Genomic DNA, 24,986 nt, shown 5'->3' with positions numbered 1-24,986 from the left:
ATCCCACTAGATACATCATCCCAGTTTGACAGCGAACCATTGATAGTTACTCTTTGAATTTTCCAAACAGTTGTGCACTCACTATATAGTAATTTCATCTAGACCACATTTCCGTAGTTGAGAACATCATGTGGCACTGTGTTAGAAGCCTTACTAAATTCAAGATAAATCACGTCTACTGCTCCCCTGCATCCACTAGGCCAGTAACTCTGGCAAAGAAGGAAATTAAGGTGATTTGGCATGATTTCCTCTTGACAAATCCATGTTGGCTGTTGCTTTTCACCCTATTATTCTCTAGGTGCTTACAAATTGATTGATTGATAGTTTGTCCCGGTATCGTCCCAGGTATGGAAGTTAGTCTTACGCCTTGTCTGCACTTAATATTTGGATTGAGATACCTACTGCATCAGGAGGTGTGAAAAATCCATACCCCTGAGCACTGAAGCTGTGCTGACCTAACCCGCAGTGTAAATGCAGCAAGGTCAATGGAAGAATGGTTCCGTTGACCTTGCTACTATCGCTTGGGGAGGTGGCTTTATCTACCGTGGCAGAGAACCCCCTTCTATTGCTGTATGCTCCCTCTACTTACAGGATTATGCTGGCCTAGCTATGCCACTATAGTCCCCATAATGTAGACATGGCCTGACTAGTCTATTATTCCCTAGCATCTCTTTGTTCCCTTTTTTAAAGATAGCTACTATGTTTGCCCTTCTCCAGTCCTCTGGGACCTCATCCTTCTTCCATGAGATCTTGAAGATAATTGGTTCTGAGATTGCTTCAGCTAGTTCCTTAAATTTCCTCGTGTTAATTTGGTCAGACCTTGATGACTTGAATACAACTAACTTATTAAAATATTCTCTAATGTGTTCTTTCCCTGTTCTGGCTTGTGTTCCTTCCCCTTTGTTATTATTAATTGTGTTAGGTGTCTGGTCACAATTAATCTTTTTAGTAAACACTGAAGCAAAATAGCCATTAAACACCTCAACCTCCTTGGATTTGTCTGTTATTAGCTCTCCTTCCACTAAATAGTGGTTCTTCACTTTCCTTTGTCTTTTTTGCTCCTTATGTATTTATAGAACCTCTTCATATTGCCTTTTATGTCCCTTGCCAGGTGTAACTCATTTTGTACCTTAGCCTTTCTGTTCTTTTGTCGTCATCTTTAGCAATTTGTCCATGTCTTCAATTTTTATAGGATTCCTTTTTCATTTTCAGGTCATTAAAGAGCTCCTGATAGAGCTATATTGACCTCTTCTTCCCATCTTTCCTTTGCTTTGGGGTAGTTTGCTGTTGTGCCTTTAATAATGTCTCTTGAGAAGCTGCCTGAACTCCTTTTCCTCTTAGATTTTCTTCCCATGGGACCTTACCTACCAGTTCTCTGAATTTGTTAAAGAATGTTTTTTTTAAGTTCATTGTATTTATTCTACTGCTATCATTCCTTCATTTCTTTAGAATAATAACATCTATTGTTTTATGACCACTTTTAGCCAAATGGCCTTCAACCATCAGATTCTCAACCAATTCCTCTGTTAGTCAGAATCAACTCTAAAATGGCTGCCCCCCAGTTACTTCCTCCTTCTTCTAAAATATGACGTCCTCAGCACATGCCAAGAAATTTGTGTATTGCTGTATGTTTTCCAACAGAACTCTGGTTAGTCAAAATCCTCCTTTACAGCCAGATCTTGTGTTTTGGATATTTCTGTTACTAGTTCTAGAAATGTCTCGGCCACCTCCTCCTGATTTGATGGTCTGTGGTAGACCCCCGCCCTACCGGGACATCACCCCTGTTTTTTCCCCCTTTTATCTTGACCCAGAGACTTTCAATTGGTCTGTTTTAAAGCAAAAGAAATGATAATATCCAGCAAGTACGATAACAATGAGAGCAACATTTTCCTATGGATGTTTGAAAAATCTTTGGGAAGTTATAGAACATCCTGAATCCTTTGTTGTTGTTGTTATTAATAATAATATTTATATTTTAAGTCCCGTAGACTGTCACTAAAATCCAGGCAATAATTCCATAAAACTGATCACCTAACATGACTTTTACATTAGTCATATAATGCTTGTTGGTATTGGAGAGACTTATGCTTCTCCTTTCCTTTCTCCAAATATACTACAGTTTATTTAGAACAGTTTGAGAGAATCAAGGTAATTGCTAATCAGCCATTAGATGCTTTTCTGATTACATGTGGACTAGTCATCTTCTTTTATGAAAACCTCTCTATATAATGTCATCACTGAAGGATGAGTAAAAATATTAAACTCATAGTCAGACTAATGATTATACCATAGATGTCAGTAAAAACTGCCACAAGGAATCTTACATTAATCCACTCTAGTCTGTAAATACTGTAGGTTGTATTTTAAGGAAACGGCCCAGCTGTGTGCTAAAGGCCGCCCAGTCCCCCACCCAGAGCTCTGCTCCGGGCCCAACTCTGTGGAGGGGTCTCTGGGTGGGCGGTGTTGGGTATAGGGTCTGTGGGGGGGGGAGGAGAGGGTTAGAGGGGAACGTGCTGTGGTTTTCCACCTGCGGCCCAGGTAACACAGTTGAGAACCACTGCACTAGTGGGATTTCTAAATCCTATCTGCTTCTTTAAGCACCTAAGTACCTTTGAAATTCTGGGTCCAAAACCCTTTTGAAAAAGAGACTAAGGGCTTGTCTACATTTAAAATGCTACAATGGTACAGCTGTGCCACTGTAGCGCTACAGCGTAGATACTACCTTTGCCAACGAGAGGGATTCTCCCATTGACAGAGAGGTGATAGGTAGGTCGGTGAAAGAAGTCAACCTAGCACCGTCTACACGGGGATTTAGGTCGGCTTAACAACGCCACTCAGTGGGGTGGATTTTTCATACCCCTGACCGACTTAGTTAAACCAACCTAATTTTCTTCTATAGACCAGGCCTTAAGCTCCTAAGCATTTTTGAAAAATTTACCCTAAATACTCTTTGGAATTTTAAACACACTTTTATTCATTTTGTATGGCCACAGGAGCAGTTTGTTTGCTATGTCTTTTCACAGGGATTTTTATTATTTGAAATTGTTTACATGTTGATACTTGTGTCTTGCTTAGTCCATCACAGGCTGTTTGTATTTTAGATGGCCCAGATGACTTTGTCCTTGACTGGAACTGAATGAAAAGTGATAAGAAGACAAGATATGTTTTTATAAAATACTATACATTGAATATAATAAAAATCATTTCAGTATTGCTATTGTACCATCAAAAAAATGATGTCAGATTGAATACACATTTTAAAATTGGTGGTGGGAAGGATTTAATTACAAACACATTACCCTGACTTCACTCAGAATTTCCAATCCCATTTAATTTTGTACCTCTGATACTTTTTTTTTCATTACTAATTTAATGTTTATAAGAGTATGTGTTTGTGTTCTGAGGCAAATTTTGAATTATTTAATTCCCAGTACCACAGTGATGGGCACTTTACAAAAGCCTAAGGTAGACAGTTATGAAGTCTAATAGTAAAGGAAATGTGTACAGAAACAGAGGCCACCTTTATGTGGTGAAGGAGCTAGAGGAAATCTAAAGTAGTAAAGATGTGAGTGAGCCTAAGAATATGTCTATACTGCAATTAGACACCTGCGGCTGGCCTGTGCCAGCTGACTCGAGCTTGGGCTAAGGGTTGTTTAACTGTGCTGTAGACACGTGGACACAGGCTGCAGCCCAAGCTCTGGGGCCCTCCCACCTTACAGGCTCAAGCCCAAGCCCGAACGTCTACACTGCTATTAAACAGCCCTTAGCCCGAGCCTCGGAAGCCCACATCAACTGGCATGGGCCAGCTGTGGGCTTTTAATTGCAGCATAGACATACCCTAAAAAATCATCCCAACCAAGTGCAGATAAACCTTTATGCCACATATACACACATTCTATGTATGCCACTTCTTTTACAGAAAAAGTATTTTAGAAGTATTTAAGATAGCTTTAAATACAAAAAATGTGTTTTTTAAAGTATCTATCTGCCTGTAAAGTCAGGTGGCTCAAAGGAAGAGGAAAATTATAGCTAATACATTTCAGAAATCTTTAAAAATACCTTTAAGTTCACTCATGTCTTTCCTAGACACAAAACTGTTCACAGCTTTAAAGTATCATTCTTAGATCTTCCAGAGCAAAAATGAGTGCTGTGTCTCTACTGGGAAACCTAGTATTTCCCTTTTCAGTTGTGTAATGGTCCCATTTCTAGCCCTTCGCAGTACTATATATCAAACCTTAAACCAGTCATTGACCGAGAAGAAAATATTGCTCATCCTGGGCCTGGGGCCTCTGTAGTTTTGGAGGACATTCCAAACGGGGGGGGGGACAAAACAAATATTTCTCATATAAATTCATTTTTTGTCAGCTATTTGAAGCACAACAGTTGAAATGATTTTACCACATGTGTGTAGAATGCTCAAAATGGTCCAACCAGATATAGATTAGTGGACAGTGCACAGGTGTGGCAACCAATCATGTACCATAAATTAATTTCTCACAGGCCTACAATTTGTCATATGGATTTCCCTATTACATAAAGGGTAGTGCATATAGAATGTGTGGGCGTATATTGTAGATTAAATCTGTGTGTACAAATATTTGACATGAAGAAAAACATACATTCTTCTTGTATCTCAAAGAATAGGTTTATTTCTAACGTTAAGGATTATTAACAAATTAATTCCATAGCTACTGTAGAAATTTGTTATCCTTATGGTACAATGATTACAGATTAGTAGTTGCTAGTTTTTAGTTAATTCTGGTACTAGTTAGCTCTGTTGCTGTCATGCCTTAGGTCTTGTGCAGATGTCTACTTTTGAGCCAACTATCCATTGAGTTTTTCCCATCTAATCTCTGAATTCTCTAAACATAAACATGCTGTCATTTGTACATAATGTGGTACTATGATTTTCTCATATGTATTTTATTGTCTGAAATACAATAAATGTACTGTGACATAAATACAACACAGCTAAATAAATAATTGACAATAGCCCAGCATTTTTAATTCTATTAAAAAAAAAAACTGATGCTGATTTCACTTTGTTTAAATATGACACTATTTTTGTCCAATTTGCTTCCTGAGGATGATATGATTATGGGTGGGGCAGTCCTGCCATATTTTCCTACCAGCTATTCACTTTCTTTTTAAATGTACTACCTGCTATTTATTCAAACCTTTTGGGAGAATGTAGAAATGTGGGCATATTCAAAGATCACTAGTTTCAGGAACCTCATTATATGCAATGGTGCTTTAAAAAAAAATCTAATTGTGTGTCAGTATTTTGTAGCTATTCTTACATCAGGATCTTCCAGGACTTCTAGTGGCCTCAAGAGATGAAGTGGTTGTAAACTAAAATTAAACATGAATTTAGTGGGAGCTTTTGCTGTGCTAAGATTGGGCACTTTTTAAGAATTGCCAATGAGATGTAAAGTCACTCTATGTTGACATTTTTCTTCTTATGCTGGACCATAGCCAGAAGCTGCTAATTATCCAGACTTCTAAGCAAAAGATTTTTTTTCTCCTTAGTAATCATGGGTTTGGATCAGGAGTTCCATGCAGGTGCTGTGCTCCTGTCCAAAGAGGATTAGCTTGTGTTAGAGTGCTTTGTTTCTGCCCTCCTAACCAAGGCTAGTCATAGCTATGTGAGGCCCATGGACAAGAAAAGGTAATCACACAAGAGAAAAATGGCCTTCCTGAAGATATACATTTGACTGCCCCCCTCAATGCCTGGGCGACAGATTTTGTAACCTGACAGTGTTGCCCACCTGGGATGCCTTGAGCCTTGGGAGGAAGAAGGAGCTGTACCACAGGTGAAAGACATAGAATTGTAGAAATATAGGACTGGAAGGGTCCTCAGTAGGTCATCTAATCCAGTCCCCTGCACTGATGCAAGACTAAGTATTATCTATTCTAGACCATCCCTGACACAGCAGTTTGGAACTGGAATTGAAGAGGTGTAATTCTGGAGGAGAAAAATACAAGGAAAAAAATTCTTATTCCACAAACTGTTAAATTGCTAATTACTTGAACAAGTCTAAAATATGCAGCTGTATTTTAAGAAATAAACAAATCATTCACTGATATTGTTTGCTTATATGTCTGCTGTCCTTTTAATGGCAAATGGGAGAAGAATATACCACTGATCATCAGTGACTGAGTCAGCTTGTACCAGTGTAGTCTTTAATAGAGAGGAGGTCTTGTCATTGATAGTGACAGACAGACAGACAGACTGGCATGAATTCATTGGCCATCGCTCACTTTACCTAGGTGATTTCTATTTTATTACATTACTTGGAATCTGAGTGTTGTAAAACATTGAGTTTAGCCCTCACCCCACCATTGTCCGATAGGTGTGCATTATTCCCATTTTACAAATTGTGAAACTCCCACTCAGAGATACGAAGCACCTACGGTCACACTGGAGAAGAGCTAAGAATAGACCCAGATCTGATTCCCAGTCACGCAATTCAGCACCAAGTTCATCTTAACTTGAAGTCGCTCAACTTATTAACATTATTGCTTTTAAGGAGGTAAATAACCGAACAGTTACCACAATTTACCTTCACTCAAAATACAAGCATTTTAAAAGCTTTTGTTTGTGGGCTGTAGTCCACGAAAGCTTATGCTCTAATAAATTTGTTAGTCTCTAAGGTGCCACAAGTACTCCTGTTCTTCTTTTTGCGGATACAGACTAACACGGCTGTTACTCTGAAACTCATCATAAACTATGTGGCATTTGAACACTCTTAAGCACCAGCAGATGGCACCCAGTTTATTTATGTGTCAGGGGTTCTCAAACTTCATTGCACTGTGACCCCCTTTTGACAACAAAAATTACTACATGACCCCAGGAGGGGGGGATTGAAGCCTGAGCCCTGCTACCCTGGGCCAGAGGGGCACCAAAGCCCAAGCCCCACTGCCCTGGGCGGAGCGGGGGGGGAGCTGAAGCCCAAGGGCTTCAGCCCCAGGCAAGGGGCCTGTAACCTGAGCCCTGGCAACCAGGTCAGAAGCCCTTGGGCTTTGGCCCCAGGCAGTGGGGCTCAGGCTTTGGCTTTGGCCCCAGGTGCCAGCAAGTCTAACGCCAGCCCTGGCAACATGTTATTGAGAAGGGTCCATTTTTGTAATTAATTTTTCATCTGGACTTCAAGCAGTTTAAGAATTTTTTGTCATCATAATGGAGATTGTGATATCTGTAAGGCTTCCTACTCCTCTCTCTCACTCCTCTGTGTAGCAAATTGGATAGATTGGGCCTGATTCACCAAAACTTTTCTCCACTTTTATGCCAGTTAGGTGGAGTTATACCAGCATAAAAATGGTCTAACACAGTGGTGAATTGGGTCCATTAGGTATAAGGAGAGTAGACACTTAGGACCCAATTCTGCAACAGATAGCACGTGTGTGAACTGCTGCGCCAGTGCTATATCAATTGCACAATAAGAGCCCTGGTTTGTTTTGCTGGGTAGGTTCGCCTTCTTTAAGGCAGTGTTGCCTAGTACCTATTGGCTTCCGCCCGCCCACTGCTAAAGGATCCCCCCGCAGCCTAAGGGGAGGATCTACAGGACCTGAAAACCAACTGATTTCGGGGGACAACTAATGAAATAACAGGGACAGGAGTGCGGTCAGAGGGTCAAAAGAAGGGAACCTGATGGGGACACCGAGCAGAGAACCCCAGACAGCGCCCACTGCTCCTCGAAGGCGTCAAGGGAGCCAGTGGATGCCACCCAAAGGAACTCTGCCCAGATACGTGTACGGACAGAGGATCGGAAACAGGCCCCACAGTCACAGGAGTCTCCATCGGCCAATCTTCTCTCCCTGGTTTGACAGATGGCCATTTTAGCCAGGGCCAAGAGGAGGTTGACCAGGAGGTCCCGTGACTTTGTGGGGCCACGGATAGGGAGTGCATAGAAAAGGAGGTGAGGGGAAAAGTAGATAGGCACCAGGCTGTGACTCAGGAGATTTGGGTTCAATTCCTGGCTCTGCCACTACTTTGCTGGGTGACCTTAGGCAAGTCACTTTCCTCCTGGTGCCTGTTTCCCCATCTGTAAAACGGGGATAATGAATCTGGCCACCTTTGTAAAGCACTTTGAGATTGATGGATGAAAAGCACTATAGAAGAGCTAGATACTACTGTCATGCTGTCTCCGTTTATATTCATCAACAATTTCTGCTGCCTCCAAAACCGTGGAAAGTTTTTTGTCACAGATGGCCACTTGTACCTCATCAGTGACTATCCACAGCAATTGTTCTTGCACCTTCGTATCAAACAGTTTTTCATAGTTACCTTCAGCCTCACTCCATTAGTCATTTACTCATAAAATTATACATCTTATGCACATATTCAGCATGACTGATTTTGTCAAACATCTTAAGATTTTTATATTTCAATCAATAGGACTCAGGGGTAATCTTAAACCTTTTCAATACATTTCCTTTAACTGTCTTATATACCTTAGCATCACTCTCCTCCATATAATTAAAAACTTGTCTTGCCTTCCCAGTTAATCTGGTCAGAAGGATTGGCATGCACTTATCCTCTGGAATCTTGTGGCCCCCACATGGTCTCTCAAAGGTCTCTTACAATACAGTCAGTCTCTTGATAAATGGGGCAAGCTTTCTCCCACTCCCTGGTACTGGGTGGGGATGGACTCACTAGTTGAGGCTGCTGCTTTTGCTGCCCCAGTATTTGAGCTGCAATGCGTGAGTTCTCTCCTCAGCCTAGGGTGACCAGACAGCAAATGTGAAAAATCGGGACAGGGATTGGGGGGTAATAGGAGCCTATATAAGAAAAAGACCCCAAAATCAGGACTGTCCCTATAAAATCGGGACATCTGGTCACTCTACCTCAGCCACTAGTTGTTCCATGCATCTTTGGTGTTGTGGGCTTTCTTCTTCATTTCAGCCTTGGCTTTGACTGCTGCCATATGTTCCATGTGTCATTGGTTGGCTTTCTCCTCAGCCACAGTTCCCAGATCCACAGCTCTGCCATCATTATTTCACGTTCACATTCTTTCTAGGCTTCCAGGTGTTCCAGTCTGGCCAGTTTCCTTCCAGTGTCTGGGGCTGCAGGGGCTTTTGGATGTTTGGTCAAAGCTTATGAGCAAATCTCTCAGTTCCTGATGTGGGGTTTGCCTTTTAAAGGATAGTCCTCTGTGCAAGCACAAATGCTCCATGGCTTTTGTATCAAGACCCTCATATGACTGTGATTCACTCATTGGGACTAACCTTTAACCCTTAAAAACCCTCACTATCAAATCTATACTTTTAACAGCTCTGGGGTTATGCACTATAAACCCAACTGACCCTGAGGCATGTGAATCCTGCCAAGACTAGGCAATTGTCTGAAATGGCTTATGACAGTGAGTGCCTACCTCAGGGCAGACTGTCAAAAACATGCCAGACACCCCAAACTGGTGGTATGTACCGAAATTAGATTTCACCAAGCCAGTAACAATGTGAACTCCTGGATCACTATAACAGTCTTACCATGGAGTCACAGATAGTTCTCTTCGACTCTCCAGTCTATCTTGCTACCCAGGTAAGCTGTAGTTAGTGACAAATGATCCCTTACACAAAAAATCACAAAATATTCAGGTTGCCTCCAGTCCCAAGAGATCAGTTTATTTACCCCAGATCAAGTGGTACCCTAGTTCTTACACCAAAGATAATGCCTGTAGCCAATCCTGGCTAAACAGTCATATGTCCCTTCATGCTTCAGCCAACATTCCAAAGGACATGCTTCTATGCTGATGACGCTCGTTAAAAAATATGTTAATTAAATTTGTGACTGAACTCCTTGGGGGAGAATTGTATGTCTCCTGCTCTGTGGTTTTACCCGCATTCAGCCATGTATTTCATGTTAAGACAGTCGCAGATGACGATCCAGCACATGTTGTTCAATTTAAGAACATTTTTCACTGCAGATTTGACAAAACACAAAGAAGGAACCAATACGAGATTTCTAAAGATAGCTACAGCACTTGACAAGGTTTAAGAATCTGAAGTGCCTTCCAAAATCTGAGAGGGACGAGGTATGAAACATGCTATCAGAAGTCTTAAAAGCCAACACTCCAATGCAGAAACTACAGAACCTGAACCATCAAAAAAGAAAATCAACATTCTGATGGTGGCATCTGATTCAGATGTTGAAAATGAACATGCGTCAGTCTGCACTGCTTTGGATCATTATCAAGCAGAACCCGTCGTCAGCATGGATGCATGTCCTCTGGAATGGTGGTTGAAGCATGAAGGGACATACAAATGTTTAGTATCTCTGGTACGTAAATATCTTGCAACGCCGGCTACAACCTGTTTTCACTTTCAGATGACGTAAATAAGAAGAGGGCAGCATTATCTCCGATCAATGTAAACAAACTTGTTTGATTTAGTGACTGGCTGAACAAGAAGTAGGACTGAGTGGGCTTGTAGGCTCTTTCAGTGCAGTTATATAATTTTTTAAATAATTTTACATTGTAAGTTGCACTTTCACGATAAAGACATTGCACTGCAGTACTTGTATGAGGTGAATTGAAAAATACTGTTTCTTTTGTTTATCTTTTTTTTACAATGAAAATATTTGTAATAAAAAATAACAGTGAGCACTATACACTTTGTATTCTGTGTTGTAATTGAAATCAATATATTTGAAAATGGAGAAAACATCCAAAAATATTTAAATAAATGGTATTCTATTATTGTTTAACAGTGCGATTAAAACGGCCATTAATCGTGATTATTTTTATCTTGCAACTAATTGTGATTTTTTTTTAATCGTTTGACAGCTCTAATTTCAAAAATTAGGTTTAGAAAAATACATCCAGTGCTGCTGGCTTACTGCTAATACTTCATCCAGCTCTGTTCCTCAGGCCCTGAAAAAGGTCCATTGCATCTAAATCTCACTGCATGTGAACCTGTTAACTATGACTGTCTCTAAACTCTTGGATTTATTCAATTTTATATAAACAAGATTCCTTTGAATAAGACAAACTTTTCTCTTGCTCTCTAATATCACTCCCTGTGTTTGGCGTGAGCTCCCCTGCCATTTGTGGAGCAGGTGTGCAATCTAAGAGATTGGGTGGACTCCCAGCTACTATTAGAAGATCAGGTAGCAGCTACAGATAGATCAGCTTTTTTTCATCTCTGTATGGCCAGGAGATTGCATTAATTTCTTTCAGATATGAAATGTGCAACTGTCATCCACACCTTTGTCACCTCCAGATTAGGCTACTGAAGTGCACTCTATGTGGCGCTACACTTCAAATCTATTGAGAAACTGAAGGAACTGAAATGTTACAGGTTACATCTTTGGGGGATACCATTAAACTAGTGCTTTTGGATCTGTACTGGCTGCCTATTAATTCTCAGGCCTGCTCTACACCTAAAACTTAGGTCAACCTAACTATGTCAAATCTCCCCCCCCCCCCCCCCGAGAGATGTAGTTAAACCGACCTAAGCTCTAGTGTAGGCACCACTAGGTCTATCGGAGAATTCGATACCTTAGCTACCACCTCTTGAGGGGGTGGATTAACTACAGCAATGGAAAAACGCTTTCCATCACTGTAGCAAGAATCTACACTACAGTACAGGGATGCTGGAACAATTTATACATTGGGGGTGTGCTGAAAGCTGTTGAACCAAACAGTAAATCCTGTATATGATGGAAACCACTTCAAGCCAGGAGGTGCTGTTGCACCCCCAGTACTCCTAGTTTCAGGAGCTATGCTACAATAATGTGGTTGTAATGTTGTAGCTGTGCTGCAGTAGCATAGACATACTTCCAGGACACGTCTACAGACTTTGCAGACACAAATTACATGGGCATAAAACCTCCACAGTTAGTATGTCGCTTGTGTGCATGTATACTTCTCTCTTTGCTTCGGTGCTGCACATACTCACCAGTAGTGCTTGTTTTGAAGCACAGTGCAGTGCATCATGGATAGATATCCCAATGTGCAACTCGTCACCATCCAGCGTGCTGCCTTTTTGGAAGTTTTGGCAATGTGTGATGGGCCAGAAATGAGTTGTGCTGGGACTGTGAGGTCAAGTTCCCATCATGCAACTTTCTCCACCCCATAATGCCATTCCTGCCCCATAATTTTTGCACCTATTTTTAAAATCCCATGAACTCATGCAGGACTTGTCGCTGTCTGCCACCTCTGACAAAAGCATGGAACCCAGACAGCTATGCACTATTGCCATGAGCGTTGCAAGCACGGGACACACAATCCTGTAGTATGTTCAGAGCTGCAAGAAGAGCCGTGGAATATGACGATTTCCTGGAGGGAGATTGCTGTGGGATGTAGGGAGGAACAATTCAAGTTGTTGGTGTTTCCGGAGCAGCTGCAAATAGTAGAGCTCTGCTTCTGGGCCCGTGGTGGGATCGCATTGTAATGCAAGCTTGGGATGACAAGCAGTGTATGCAGAACTTTTGGATGCACAAGACCACGTTCCTGGTCTGTGTACTTAGCTCGCCCCAGCCCGCCAGCACAAGGACAACAAAATGATTGATGCATTGTCAGTGGAAAAGCAAGTGGTGATTATACTGTGGAAACTTGCAACACCATATTGCTACTGATTATTTTGGAGTTGGAAAATCCACTGTAGGAGCCATTGTCTGGCCCAAGTGTGCAGGGCCAGTAATCATCTCCTGCTATGCAGGATTGTGACTCTCAGCAATGTGCAGAACATAATGGATAGATTTGCAGCAATGGGGTTCCTAAGATATGGTGGAGCAATAGATAGCACGCATATCTCTATTTTGGCACCAGACCACCTTGCCACAGAGTACGTCAACAGAAAACTATTTTTTCTATATTTATGAAGCACTCAGCAGGAACGTGCTGCTCACGGGAGGTGTATGACACTTGCATCTTTAAGAACCCAGGACTGTTTAGAAAGTTGCAAGCAGGGACTTTCTTTCCCAACCAGTGGATTACATTGGCAATGTTGAAATGCCAGTAGTGATCCTGGGGCACCCAGCCTAACCCTCGTTCTCTTGGCTCATGAAGCTGTACAACAACCACCTCGACAGCACCAAGGAAAAAGTCAACTACAGTCTGAGCAGGGACAGAATGACAGTTGAATGTGCTTTTGGTAGATTTACTCACAAGATTGGAGTTCTGAACCAAAGCTGCCCAGACCCATATCCTGCTAGCCTGTGTACTCTAATGGTACCTGCTGAAGTTATTGCTGACTGGCATGAGGAAATTGTCTTACCACAGAGGAAGAAATAAGGCAGCCATCCATAGAAACCTTTGGGAGGGGATTGCAGAGTACGTCCATGAAAGTTTCATCGAGATCTCTCAGAAGCATTCAAGGGACATCCCTGTGTACATAAACAAACTGCTCCATATGACCCCCCCCTTGCCTAACTCCACAGGGGAATGAAAAGCAAATAACACTACCTGTCTTTGTTGTACAGCTACTTCTTCTAATACAAGTAAATTAATGAAAAGTGTCCTGCAGTCATCATCAATACATCATTGTAATGGGAAATACAATAACGCACTTACGAGAGGGTCCTTCCCCTGCATCAGGCTCTCCCGTACTCGACAGCCGGGACTGACTGGACTAAACTGGAATCTCAAACAGGTCCTGGCTCACGGCACAGCTGCAGTCCACAGTCGCATGTCCCCCATCCTCCTCCTTTTCCTCCTCCTTGCTGTTCACGGCAGGGACCTGTGACTCGGGCTCCTCAGATGTATCAATGGTGGTCTGTGGGGTCTCTGCCAAGTATGGTATGCAGCTCTTTGTAACAGCAGCAGGTCTGAGGCTTGGCGGTGGATCGACTGTTGGGCCTCCCTGGCCTCCTTCGCTTTTATGCGGCACTGCTGCTGATCCCTGTCAGACCCTTCTTCTGCATACCCTGTGCAATCTGCTCATAGATGCCTATGTTGCTATGGCTGGTCCATAGCTCCCCTTGCACTGCCTGTTCTCCCCACGGGCCCAGGAGAGCCAATATCTCCCGTCCAGTCTGGAAAGCATCTGGAACATGTAGCCAGCGTGGTGAGGTGCATAGTTGCACACAACAGTGGAGAGCTGCTAGGTTGCTCCCCAACATGAACAATCGGGAAAAAGCATTTCAAAAATTCACAGGGGGTTTTAAAATGGGGGTTTGCTTCCTGTCTCCATGGGCAGTGGAATTCACAATTGTGACCAGAACAGTCACTGTCGGGCATTGTGGGACAGCTGCTGGAGGACTGTTAAGGTTGACATAGGTAGGATCTTCTACATTCACACCTCAGTGTTGACCTCAGTACATCAACCATGGCTCAATGCTGCTCTGGGAAGTGGTGTTACTATGTCAGTGTAGTGGAGAGCTTACATCAGTGGCAGACAAATTTAAGTGTAGACACATGCACAACTAGGTCAATGCAAGACAGGTTACATTGACCTAAGTTGGTAGTGTAGACCAGGCCCCAGGTAGTGCATAAGGTGTTGGTTTTGACCTATAAAGCCCTAAACAGCCTGGAACCTACTTATCTAGAAGACCACCTCTCTTCCTGGACCATACTGCCACAATTATGATCAGCAGAGGGACGTGTGCTGGAGCCCCACTTGTATAAGAGAGATTGGCCGCTAGCAGGACATTCTCTATGAGCTTTGTAACTCACTCCGTACTGGTGTGAAATAGTCCTGCCTTACTAACTTTCAGGGCATATTGCAAGGCCTGTTTGTTTTCCCTGGCTGTGTGGGATTATGAGGACTCTGGTGAGAGGTCATAAAGATCTTCAGTATGCATTCAGCTGCTGGGTTTTGCTGTATGTAAATAATTGAGCAAAGTGCTGTTATTGAAGTAGTTTGTTTCTATAACTGTATTTTTTAATGAGTGAAGGAATACCCAGAGTAAAGGACAGGTGGTTCCATTTTATGAAATGAGTGTATACATCAAAGTAAATGAATGAGTAATAAATATATCTTTGTCTAGTTTACACAGGTAAAACCACATGCTGCTCTGATCCTGCAACGAGTTCCACATGAGTGCAGGGATTTGCCTGCATAGAACTCGTTGCGAGAGTCTGTGTTATAGCATGGTTAGGGCTCAACAGTGTTATAACTAGGTACTCTAACATGATTGCAGTTGTAGTGTGGAGAGGACCTCAATTGTAGTAATCTCAACAGGGCCTGCTCTGGCTTTTTTGCCACCCAAAGCAAAAAACGCTCGGCTGGCCGGAGCAGCCGGGGGGAGGGGGCGGGGCGGCAAACAAACCTGCCCCCAGCCGGAGGAGGGGGGAGACAACAAACCGGCCGGAGCGGCAAAAGGGGGGGCCCGGGAAACAAACCTGCCCCCGGCCGGAGCGGTGAGGGGGGAGAACAAACTGGCCGGCCGGAGCAGCAAAGGGAAGGGGGACAAACTGGCAGGCCGGAGCAGCAAAGGAGGGGGGGAAACAAACCTGCCCCTGGACGGAGCGGCGGGCGGGGGGGACAACAAACTGGCCCGCCTGCCGGAGCGGTGAAGAAAAAAAAAAAAATACCTACGGGGCAGTCGGTGCAGGGGGTCTCCTGGCCCTGCAGACTCCCGGCAGTGGAGTTCACACCCTGGCTAGCGGTGGGGGGAGAGAGAAAGGGGGTGGCCAGGGCTTCCTTAAGCGGTGCGCTTGCCACAAGGCCCCTCCTGCTGCGCCGCCTGCTGGGAGGGCTCCGTGCCGCTCCGTTCAGCAGGTAGGGAAGGACACGGGCTGCCCTACCGGGCTTGATGCAGGGTGCTCCCCTCCTCCGCCTCCTACAGGGTGGCGGGAGCAATAAACCAAAAAGAAAAAAACCTGCAGGGGCAGCCAAAGCGGTGAAGCGCAAAACAAAACAAAACCAAAAAAAAAGAGAAAGAAGAGAGGATTAGATGGAATGCCGCCCTTTGAAATCTGCCGCCCCAAGCACGAGCTTGCTCGGCTGGTGCCTGGAGCCGGCCTTGAATCTCAACTTCTGTTTTATGCTTTGTTTATCTCAATATGCTACAAACATTGCAGGAAATGAGAAGACAGTGTGTTCCCCTGTACAGGATTGAGTATCTCTGATGGTAAAGCTTGAACCTAAACTGACTATAAGTTTGCTGTTAGTCACGTTTCACTAGTCGGTAAGGTGTGTTTTGTATAAACATCATCAATAAAATCTCATCTCCTCTTTTACTGTTATCATATGATACTTGTTTTGCAGTAGCACCTAAAGGTGCCATCAGGGCTGGGGGCTCATTGTGCTGGGCCAGTGCACATATAGAAGGATATGGTCCCTGACCTGAAGAGCATACAGGTCAAAGAAAAAAGAGGAAATCAAAGGGGATGAGGGTAGGGATACATACAATTTTTATGTACATTTCCTCTTTTGTATTGTTGTGTCAGTTATTCCCATCTGTCCCTAATTAGCCATTATGCCATTAATTGGCTGATTTTATATGAAAGCTATTAGTACTAGTGTTCACAAAGGAGCAGAGCAAATAAAATACCATTTTAAGGGAGTCTGATTCAGTATGTTACTACTGAATAGGTGTGAATCGTCATATACATTTAGTTTCATTTCCAAGCCAGCCATTTTAACTTCTATCAAAGTTGATATTTAAGATGTATGGATCTCCATTTCTCTCTGCTGGGTTGCACAGGAAACGCCCCTCTGGCTTGTGAAAAATGTAAAACACAAAAAACAGCTTGGATACATGCCATTTGGCAATGCCCAGTGATCAAACGCTTTTGGATGTCTGGAAGACTATGGAGGCAGCACCCAGCATCCAACTGCTGCCTGACCTTTTGACTCTTTTACTAGGAGATCAAAACTGGAATGTAAAAGCAGCGTTGCCCCCAGTTGTGACTTTAAGATATTACATTATCAGTGGCTCAGCACTGCATAATATCTTAATGTTTTGGTAAAATCATCCCTAATTTTTAAAACTCGGCTATGAAATGTTGCTACTCTTTATCCCCTTTTGAACACTGATGGTTGAACTCAAAGTAACCACAGAGGAGTTAAGTTTATCAGATCTGAACTCCTTTTATTCAAGAGTCCCAGCTGGCTCTGTATTTACATTGAGGACATTTAATTTTCATTTGTGTTTAAGATGCAGCTCATCTAGTAGGATTTAAATGTAGATGATGATGTCTTTTGATATTCATCGTTGCCTTCTGGTTTAATTGCCCATTGATTCCTTTCTTTATCATCTGATCTACATTTCACTCTGGGGATGGAGGGGGTGTTATTTTTTGTAAAGTTTATTCAGTGTTTGAGGTATGCCTGTATTAAAACTATACCTACATTGTATATTTTTATAGAAAAACATCACATATAATTATACAGCTTGCTGAGCACAATAAGAAGACCAACACAGTCTGACTATCTTGAGGAAATGTTGCACAGCCTTCCTCTCTGAGAAAGTCTTTCCACCCTAAGTGACACTTGCAATTCAAACACTCCTTTTACTCCCAACCTGCCTTATCAAAAATTCCCCCCTAGCCTACACAGAGTTTTCACCTCATAAAGCAATGCCAGAGACTCTTTGAAATCCACTAGGAACTTTAGTACTTGTGGCACCTTAGAGACTAACAAATTTATTAGAGCATAAGCTTTCGTGGACTACAGCCCACTTACGGCTGTTACTCTGAAACTAGGAACTTTGTTATTGTGTTTATTTTATATGGAAGGCACTCGGATAGTATGGTGATGAGCAGCAGTATACAACTTTAAGACATAAATAATAAGCTTAGACCAAGGTTTCCATATTTCAAAAATAATTCAGGAATCTTTCAAGATCTGCTGACTGTCAGAAGTTTTACAATATATTTGCTCCAATCATTCTTTCTGTGTTGACCTTAGGTTTATTAAATATGATTTCACAAGTAAAACTAGCACATTAAGTGATATGTGTTTAATTCCTTTGCTAAGTTTTGCTTGCTTTCCTAAAGTGGCTGCTTTAGTTTACACTTTTCACTGAAGTTACATTTTGATTATTTCTACAGATTTCTACAAACAAACAACCAAAAAAAATATTGGAGCGTTTTTAGAACACGAGGAAAATAAAATCCTCCAAATTCACCAGGCTTAGCAAGACTCAGGCAGGCTTCTATTGCTTTCCACCATTGAGTGACGCATCAGTTCTTGACATTGGATACGGTGGTGTGAAACTATTGCTTCTGGTAAGTTAAAAAAAAAAATCAAAGAGAAAAAATATTAAGTACTTACTAGAGCCATCGTGAGTCTCATAAAATGGCTAAAGTGAGAACAAAACAATATTCATCAATTTATGGTCATGGATTTATAGATATGAATATTTTACTGCTCTATCAATGTACCTCTCTCTCCCCCTGTCTGGTGATCATCTTCTTCTTCTCTGTTATTTTATGGTCTCATCCAAAGCCCAAGGGAGTCTTTTCGTTGACTTCAGTGGCCTTTGGGGAAGGAAAAAAGGCAACTTGAGCTTCAGTAAATTCGTGCTGAATAGAAATCAATTGAAAAAAGTTTCAACTGTTATGCAAGAAAAGGAATGAGAGGACATAGGGCTATGGTCATATAAAAAATAGAGATCAGGAGCTATATGTTTTGCATGATGGTAGGGGAGTTATCTGCAAAACTCTGATTTAATGTTAACCACTTCCTTCATACTAGCAATGAAGAGCTGGAAAATGAACCTAGGCCTCCTGACTTCCAGTCAGTTCCCTACCTGCTGGACCACAGATATCCTGACACAATGTATCTAGCAGACTAGGCAGCAGAAAATGATTAATGGAAAATCTTTTGCTTGACCTCTGATGTTCACCTCCTCTGCTCCTTTAGTTCCTGCACAGGCCAAACACCTCCGACTTCCGTATAGGGTTGCCAACAGTCCCTTACTACAAGGAACGTCCCTTATTTTTTCATCTCTGTACATAGGTTCTGGAACTGGGGGTGCTACCGCACCCCCTGGCTTGAAGTGGTTTTCATCATATACAGGGTTTACAGCTGAGTTCAATGGCTCTCAGCACCCCCACTATAAAAATTCTTCCAGCACCCCTGTGACTCCGTATAACAAGATCGGGAGTTGTTGAGTGCTGCAAAAAGCATCAAGAAATACCCCTGGCATATGTAGGTCAGTACTGTGTATTATTATTAATATTAATAATGATAATGGGAGGCGGGTGGGTGGGAGTTCTAAGAAAAGAGTCCCTTATATTTTAAATACAGTATTGGCAACCCTAGGAGTTTCCCTTTCTAAAGACTTTTGAGAGATTCCTATATTTCTACACTTGTTTTCTGAAACTTATGTTGCTTCATTCCTACATTAAACATAAATATCTTTGAAGTGACACCAAGCCAAGTTTTTTGAAGTGAGTTGTGATTTTGGGTACCTAAACTGAGATGCCTTAAAAGGGGGCCGTATTTCTTAAAAATTGCTGAGCATCTGCCCTCTGAAAATCAGGCACCTTTAAAGCATTTCAAGTTGGGCACCCAAAAATTGAGTAACCCAAAATTACTAGTGCCTTTTGAAAACCTCAGCCCCAGTTTTCAGGGAGGTGTTGAAGCAGTGCACCTTAGAAAGCAGGCTTTAAAAATCAGCACATACAGTAACATAATCAGCTGTGATTAGAAATCTTAACAATGACCTGTTAATTTCTGACTGCTTAAAAGCAGGCCTGGGGAAATGCTCTGCTTAGAAATTCTGAAATCCCTTTTGCAGCCCTGGAAAGTGCAGCTGGCCCATGGGCTTTATTTTGAAAAGCAAAGGATCATTCCCATTTTGCAGTAACACTGCCATTTACTGGGCCGTACCAGCAGCAATTTGCTACAATGGGGGGAGGAGCTACCATTTGACCTAGAATGCAATTTTCAACTAATTAATAAAGTGACCATTAGTGCCTGAGGGGATAATAACAGGAATAAGAACAAATTACTGTGGGGTGCAAAGGAGACACAGGCATTGTATTGCAAATTTCTTATGCCACTATTCTTTTTTTCACTGATACTTTTAAAGTACCCCCACTCAACACTTGCTTCTTCTAGAATCCTTGCAAACCACATAAGAATTAGCCCTTCAAAGATCAATCAGGATCTGATTGTTGTTAACAAAGTGCCACCTGGAGAGAAATGTTACAATATACCTTCATTACAAAGCATTCAATCTCTCTCATGCTCACAAGCCCTGCCTACACTAGAGGGGAAAAAAGCAGTTGTCAGCACTAGGCCAGGCACCTGCAATTGCTTATAAAACTCTCCATCTCCATGCACAAATGTGTTCCTAATAATTTCAGGGAACAACAAATAAAAAATAGTGATGGGAGTGAGGGTCACAGGCATAAAGTCAAGGGATTCAGAGGGGGACACTGAGCAGAGAATTCTGGACAGTGCCCACTGCCCTTGAAAGTGTCCAGGGAAGCAGTGGACATGGCCCAGAGGAACTCTTCCCAGAGATGTAACTTGAGGGAGGATAGGAAATAGGCCCCGCACTTGCAGAGTACTCCCCCCGTCAAGCTTCCTCCTCTTGGTATGGTGGAAGGCCACCTTGTGCTCCTAACGTTGCATGAGCATCACTAGTTCCGTTATGATTATGTTTCAGAGTAGCAGCCATGTTAGTCTGTAGCCGCAAAAAGAACAGGGGTACTTGTGGCACCTTAGAGACTAACAAATTTATTTGAGCATAAGCTTTCGTGGGCTACAGCCCACTTCTTCAGATGCTGTCTCCAAGCACACCTTGACAGTGCCCCCACTCACAGGAGTTTGATTAACACCATTGCAGCTAGAAGAAGAACAGGAGTACTTGTGGCACCTTAGAGACTAACAAATTTATTAGAGCATAAGCTTTCGTGGACTACAGCCCACTTCTTCGGATGCATATAGAATGGAACATATAATGAGGAGATATATATACACACATATACACACCATTGCAGCTGTAATAGTGATAGGGACTGCAGGCAAGGCAGCTGCACCAATGCAGTGAGCTCTCCCAGCTCAGTCCTGTCGTGCTTCAGGAACTTCTCTGAACAAGGATCCCACTCTCTCTGTTTTCTACCCCAGGCCCTGAGCAGCCCAGGGGACAAATGCTCAGGAAGTCCCTTAATTGTCTTTGCTAACTATGGCTGTATCCGTGCTGGGATTTTTATCCCCTGGTGTAGCTGCACTGGTGTAAATCTTTCTGTCTGATGTAAATCATGTCTACATAAGATCTGTACATCAGTTCAGCTGCATTGGCTACAATCCTTCTGCAAACAAGGCCTGTGTCTCCCGGTCACCAACATCCATTTCCATGAGATCATTGAGATAACCCTCCAAAAGTGAACAAAGCACTATTTGCCAGCATATAGAGTCAATTGGCGGGGTCATCGTTATCAGCATTGCCATTCCCAGCTGCATCACTGGCAAAGTAATAGCAGAGGGCATGCTGTTAATGCTAGCTTATCCAGTAGTGGCAGCAGCTCAGATATACTGGACCCTGAGGGTTTCTGTTTGCTAATATGTGCCCTTCTGCACTCACTCTGCCTACCATGAAACACTTCCACTTCGCTTGCGCAGATGTGCAGAATGCATGCCAAAATAATATAGAGGATAGAAGCAACAGCAGGATTATTCCCCTTCAGAAGGCATCTCCATCTTGCTTCAAGGCACAGTCAACCACCAGTCTGCTCCAGCTTAGGTGATCTTTGAAGTGATGTTCATCACTGTTGGTGTATAGACATAGCTTCTGGGGCAGATGAGGGAGGTGTTTCCTGCTCAATTATTTCCAGAGTCTCAGTGGGGACAGACACCCCTTTAATACATATTGAACTTTGTCCATTCCCTTCACTGATTCGGTGAGGCCAGGGATTCAGTCAGATATGTGGTTTCATTAGTAGATCTTGGAGTGCTTTACAAAGGACTGCAGTATTGTTATCCCCATTTTACAGATGGGCAAACTGAGGGACAGCGGTGACATGACATGTCCAAGGTCATGTAAAATGGCAGCAATTCCTGGGGAATTCTAGGATAATCAGAGCCGTCCCACAGAACACTCTTCTAATCCCACAATACTGTAAAAAATTTCCTGTAAGCGCCACACTGAATAGATGTGCTAGAAAATGTAGGATCGGTGCCTCAATCACATGTCCCACAACACGCTAGCATAGCAGCGGCTGGTGGGAGTGTACAAATATTGGTCAGATTTACAGAACTGGAAAAGGTGGTGTGCCAGCTCTACTGGCTCCGTTCAAACTCTGCTAATATGAATAGTTCATATATACTTAAGGTTGGCCCAAGAAAAAGTGTTGTGGGAACTATAACTGAATTTCCGGACATTTTTGTATGTCAGACATAACACATCATGAAGTAGCTTATTGCATTTTGGGGGGATAAATCTTAGTTTCTCAGAGTTAGAACCATAGGAAAGAGTTCCCCCCTCCCCCCGACCTGGTAGCTCATGATACCCCCACAGTGAGCAGACATGGACCTAAGATACAAAACAGTTCAGGATCACTGCGGCCAATGGGAGCTGCAGGGGTGGTGCCTGCAGGCAGGGGCAGTGCACGGAGCCCCCTGCCATGCCCTGGGGCCACAGGAATCCTGCCATGCCCCAGGGGCCATAGGGATGTACTGGCTGCTTCTTGGAGTGGCATGGGGCCAGGGAAGGCAGGGAGTCTGCCTTAGCCACCACCCGAGGTAAGTGTCGCCCGGCCAGAGTCCGCACCCCTTACCCCCTCTTGTACCCCAACCCCCTGCCCAACCTGAGCCCCGTCCTGCACCCAAACTCCCTCCCAGAGCCCGCAACCCCACCTGCGCCCCAGCCCGGAGCCCCCTCCGGCATCCAATCTCCCTCCCAGAACCTGCATCCCAACACCCTGCCCCAGCCTGGAGCCACCTCCTGCACCCAATCTCCCTCCCAGAGTTTGCACCCTGCACCCCTACCCCACGCTCAGCCTGGAGCCCCCTCCCACACTCCAAACACCTCAGCCCCAGCCCAGCACCCACACCCCCTCCCGCACCCCCGCCCCAGCCCAGTGAAAGTGAGTGAGGGTGCGGGGATGGAATGAGTGGGGCAAGACAGAGGCGGGGCAAGGGTGTTTGGGTTTGTGTGATTAGACAGTTGACACCTCCTAGCCGTGTGCCACCTCCCTCTCTCCCTCCTTCCCCTAGCACCAGCTGCAGTCTTGGGCCATACGCCACTGCCACCTCCCCAGCACCAGCGGTGCCCCTAGGCTGCCCCCCCTGCCTAAAAGCACCTGCGGTGCCCTCAGAGCCCCCCCTCCAGAGCACCTGTGGTGCCCCCGGAACCTCCCCCTCAGAGCACCCAAGATTTAGTCGTGTATATAGTACAAGTCCTGGATAGGTCATGGCTGTGAATTTTTGTTTACTGCCCATGACCTGTCCATGACTTTTATTATAAATATCCATGACTAAATCTTAACCTTACCCATCAGTTTTAGTGGTTTTCAACCTTTTTTCATTTGTGGACCCCTAAAAAATTTCAAATGGAAGTGCAGGCCCCTTTGGAAATCTCAGACATAGTCTGCAGACCCCCAGAGATGAGTGGACCACAGGTTGAAAACTACTACACTAGACCATGAAAGCAATACGTGTGTGGCTGAACATGAAGCTGTGGAGTGTGAGGAAGGCTGGTGTTTAAAAGATAAATGTTTATTGGAACCTTCAAACTCCCCTCTGGTTTAAACAAAGCTTGGGAAATTGTCATGAAAATGTATCGGTCTGGACACAAATCTCCTTGCCTGTTCTTTACTATGAATGATGATGATAAAAGTACCATTTTGTAAGGCTGCTTTATAACATTTATCCCAAATCCATGTGTACCTAGGGCAAGAAGATTAATTTTTGTAAATGGGGTGACTTGTGCTAAGAGCCAGAGGGATGACTGTAAAAAAACAAAAACAAACAAATCAGCGGTTACTAATATGAGGAGAGGGTCAGGGAAATCATTTTGGCTTTTGGCAAAGATGCATGTGCTTGTTTTCTGCTTTTGCAGTGAGGAACTGGAAGTCAGGATTGGGGCTTTGCAGGGTAGGGAAGGGACAGGAGGAGGAAGATTGCTTGGATAGGTCATAGCACGTGGCTGATCTGGGGAGGGAATGGGGAGAGAAAGAAGGAGAGAAAGAGAAGAAATAATAATTTATTCTGCCCCCTATAAAATGAAGGGAATATTGAAATTAGGCCAGTTGAAGTAATTAGTACTGCACATAATACTGTTAAGTATGGATATGATAATCTGATGGAAAACCATGCACCAGCTTCAAGATATCTACTGTAGATTCCATTGAAGAAGCTCATTTCTGTTCAGATTTAAGGCTCACTGCTTGTCCCGTTGGCTAGCTTGTCTCCTATGAAAATAAACATTTGGTACACAAATTGTGCAAATACGCACACAAAAGGTATTTTTCAGATACAGAGTACATTATACAGCATGACCAGTTCTCTTGGACGCTAAGGAGTCTGCCTAGTAGACATCGCTATGAAATGTGTTTGACTGAAAGATGCCTACTGCATATACACAGCAGCTGTTTTATAGGCAAATTCACTTTGTTGTTCTGGTAATCCAGCCCTTCAATTTTTAATTTCAAATTATTATAGCTGAGCTTGAAATGCCTGAAAACAAAAGGGGCCAGATCCTCAGCTGGTGTCTACCAACGCAGCTACGTTGATGGCAATGAAGCAACACTGATTTACATCAGGTGATAATTTGGCCCACAGGGTTTAATGTGATGCAGCTTTTAGCATATACCAATCAGCGTAATTGGTGCAGCTACAATGCATGTTCTGTACAGAAAGCGTATTTCCACAGAGGGTTTGCTCATAACTGTTCATTGATTGTTATATTGACATTGGAGGAAAGGAGTAAGACGTCTCTAATGACTGGAGGAAAGACTTGAATTTTAAAGCCCCAAAGATTAACACTGAAGGAGAGGTGGTTCCTGTTGTGTGTCCCCACATTCACTTTGAGTTTCTGGGTAAAATTCAAGGTATTGGTTTTAACCTTAAGGGTGTGTCTACATTGCAGCTGGGAGCGGGCCTCCCAGCCTGAGTAGACAGACTTGTGCTAGCTTTCCTCAAGCTAG

General features: G+C 43.3%; 1 protein-coding gene across 2 annotated transcripts in view; it reads left to right on the top strand.

The window, feature by feature from the left end:
- Positions 1-4,992, top strand: part of FAM120B (family with sequence similarity 120B) — an 85,555-nt gene extending 80,563 nt beyond the window's left edge. For both annotated transcript variants that reach the window (XM_054023583.1, XM_054023584.1), the window contains exon 11: positions 3,102-4,992. In XM_054023583.1, coding sequence (XP_053879558.1) covers positions 3,102-3,114 — 13 coding nt within the window. In that variant the 3' untranslated portion in view covers positions 3,115-4,992. The remainder of the gene's footprint in view (positions 1-3,101) is intronic.
- Positions 4,993-24,986: the final 19,994 nt, after the last annotated feature.

Source organism: Malaclemys terrapin, chromosome 3, assembly GCF_027887155.1.
Source record: "Malaclemys terrapin pileata isolate rMalTer1 chromosome 3, rMalTer1.hap1, whole genome shotgun sequence".
Classification (NCBI taxonomy): domain Eukaryota; kingdom Metazoa; phylum Chordata; order Testudines; family Emydidae; genus Malaclemys; species Malaclemys terrapin.
This window is presented reverse-complemented; position numbering and strand designations above follow the sequence as displayed.